The 2,616-nt window shown below is 66.6% G+C and overlaps 1 protein-coding gene across 1 annotated transcript in view; it reads left to right on the top strand.

The window, feature by feature from the left end:
- Positions 1-1,795, top strand: part of SIGIRR (single Ig and TIR domain containing) — a 4,662-nt gene extending 2,867 nt beyond the window's left edge. Inside the window, exons 6-9 of the mRNA XM_023724395.1 lie at positions 307-409; positions 474-624; positions 991-1,180; positions 1,443-1,795. Coding sequence (XP_023580163.1) covers positions 307-409; positions 474-624; positions 991-1,180; positions 1,443-1,606 — 608 coding nt within the window. The 3' untranslated portion in view covers positions 1,607-1,795. The remainder of the gene's footprint in view (positions 1-306; positions 410-473; positions 625-990; positions 1,181-1,442) is intronic.
- The last annotated feature ends 821 nt before the right edge of the window (positions 1,796-2,616 follow it).

The raw sequence follows: 2,616 nt of genomic DNA, 5'->3' as shown, positions 1-2,616 counted from the left end.
CCCTGCCCCTCCAGGGGTCCCTCCAGGGGTCCCGCCCACGACAGCCCCGCCTTTCCTAGGGGCCCCACCCACGACAGCCCCAGCCTCTCCTAGGGGCCCCGCCCACGACAGCCCCGGCCTCTCCTAGGGGCCCCGCCCACAATAACCCTGCCCCTCCAGGGGTCCCTCCAGGGGTCCCGCCCACAACAGCCCCGCCTCTCCTAGGGACCCCGTCCATCACCGCCCCTACCCCTCCTCGGCCCCCGGCCCCTCAAACCGGGCTGGGGCCCTGACCCCGGGTCCCCTCCGACGCCGCGGTCCCCACAGAGCCCTCGGCCGACCTCCTGGTGAACCTGAGCCGCTGCCGGCGTCTCATCGTGGTCCTGTCGGACGCCTTCTTGGGACGGGCCTGGTGCAGCCACAGCTTCCGGTAGGTCCCACTAGGGGGCGGGAGGGTCCCAGCCCCGCCCGCCCTGACGGTCCCGCCCCCTCAGGGAAGGCCTCTGCCGGCTGCTGGAGCTCACGCGCAGACCCATCTTCATCACCTTCGAGGGCCAGAGGCGTGAGCCCGCGCACCCCGCGCTTCGCCTGCTGCGCCAGCACCGCCACCTGGTGACCTTGCTGCTCTGGAAGCCTGGCTCCGTGGTGCGGGAGCGACGGGGAGGTGTGGGGAGGAGGCGGGAGGGGCGGGGCCGGGGTCCCCGTGGCCCGGGGAGACGGTGGTAGAGACTGGGCTGTGGCGGGGGGGCTCCAGATAGGGATCCTGCGTGGTGAGGGGGCTTGTACGGTATGGGGAGTTGTGACATGGGGCCCTGTGGGTGGGGATTCCGTGACCTGGAAGGAATGAGCCTTCTTCGAGGTTCCCGGAGCCGCACTGGACTTGCGCAAACACACCGCAGGAAGCGCTTCCAGTGTTTGCAGCTACCCGCCCTGCAGTCATACATGCTAACTGGCCCTGGACTGGGGGTCACGCTTACTAACACCCCTGACCCCCACACGCTGGTCCCCCAGACGCCTTCTTCCGATTTTTGGAAAGAGCTGCAGCTGGCGCTGCCGCGGAAGGTGCGGTACAGGGCGATGGAGGGCGACCCCCAGACCCAGCTGCAGGACGACAAGGACCCCATGCTGATAGTCCGAGGCAGCGTCCCGGAGGCTCGGACCCTGGACCCCGAGCTGGACCCGGACCCTGAGGGAGACCTGGGTATGCCCTACCTCAGCCCCCCTGACCCCGCGAGGTGCAGCCTGGGGGACAGAAAGGGGCCCAGCTGTAAACTCTTCCCGGCATTGAGGGCCCCTGCACCCCTCACTGCTGCTCTCCCTAGGGGTGCTCAGGCCCACGGCCGGGTGGGAAATTCATGGACCTCACGTGCCACCGTGGCGGGGGAGGGGTGGGGATGAGCAGGGAGTGACTCCGGGCAGAAGGCAGACTCAGGCCTCGCGGCCGCGCCCCCCCCCCCACGCAGGTGTCCGAGGTCCTGTGTTTGGGGAGCCCTCAGTTTCACCGCATGCAAGCGGATTCGCGCTGGGAGAGGGCCGGGGCACCGAGGTGGACGTCTCGGACCTTGGCTCCCGGAACTACAGCGCCCGCACAGACTTCTACTGCCTGGTTTCGGAGGATGACGTGTAGCCCCGGCCCCGGCCCCGCCCCCCAGAGCTACAGGCTCGCCAGGGACAGCCTGGGGGGAGGGCTGGAAGGTCTTTCCTCCGCTCAGCAGGAGGACCCCTGCCCTGCCCGGGGCTCTGGGACCTCTCAGGGAAGAAGTGTGGCCCCAGGGCCCATTCAAGTGCCAGGAGAATAAAGTCTTTTTGGATCCTGCCTGGACCTCATCCTCTCCTGGGCCAGAAAGGGTGGGGGATCCAGTCCACAGTGTGCTGGACAGAGCATCCCCTCGGCCTCCTCCCCTCACTCCTATCTCAGGCTCCACAGGGCCCTCGACTCCTCCCTTTTCTTTCCTCCATGTTCACGGAATACAGCCTCTTCTTCACCCTGCCCTCCTTCCTTCCACAGGGCCCTCGACTCCTCCCTTTTCTTTCCTCCAAGTTCACCGCCCATCCTGGGCCTTCTCAGCTCTCCCTCTGGGTCCTTCCTGCTGCTGTTGGTGTGATTGACTGTCCCCAGCCTCCCGATCCTGGACATCCCGAGAGTGGGATGGACCCTTAGAATCCTCAGGTTCCAAACTTTGCAAACTTTTTGGCAGCAGAACTTTTTGTTGTGAAAACATCCATCATAGCCTCATATCCAACAGCCTGGCTCTGGGTGCGATGGGGGTCCCGCAGCCAGGCTGCCAGACCCCAAACCTCAGGCGGACAGTGAGAGAGGCCTTGCTGGCGCTCTGGCCCAGTGGGGCGGGCAGAGGGGTGTTGGGCGCCTTTGACCGCGGTACTCGGGGGCAGCACTGAAGCCTGAAGTGGTCACAGCGCCAGCTGCCGGCCACGCCTCTGTTTACAAGGTCCCCCATCTGCTGCACCTCTGCCATGCCCCTGCTGCCTGCACTGCCGCCCCCTGTCTCAGCCCTGCCAGCCCTCCCCTGCACTGGGCATCCCTTCCTCCCTGTCCTGGGTCGGGTTACCTCTGGAGGCCAGTATGTGAGCCCGTGTGTGTGTGTGTGTGTGTGTGTGTGTGTGTGTGTGTGTGTG

This window comes from Trichechus manatus, unplaced genomic scaffold, assembly GCF_000243295.1.
Source record: "Trichechus manatus latirostris isolate Lorelei unplaced genomic scaffold, TriManLat1.0 scaffold00244, whole genome shotgun sequence".
NCBI classification, from domain to species: domain Eukaryota; kingdom Metazoa; phylum Chordata; class Mammalia; order Sirenia; family Trichechidae; genus Trichechus; species Trichechus manatus.
The sequence above is the reverse complement of the archived record's forward strand: the minus strand, read 5'-3'. Positions and strand labels throughout refer to the sequence as shown.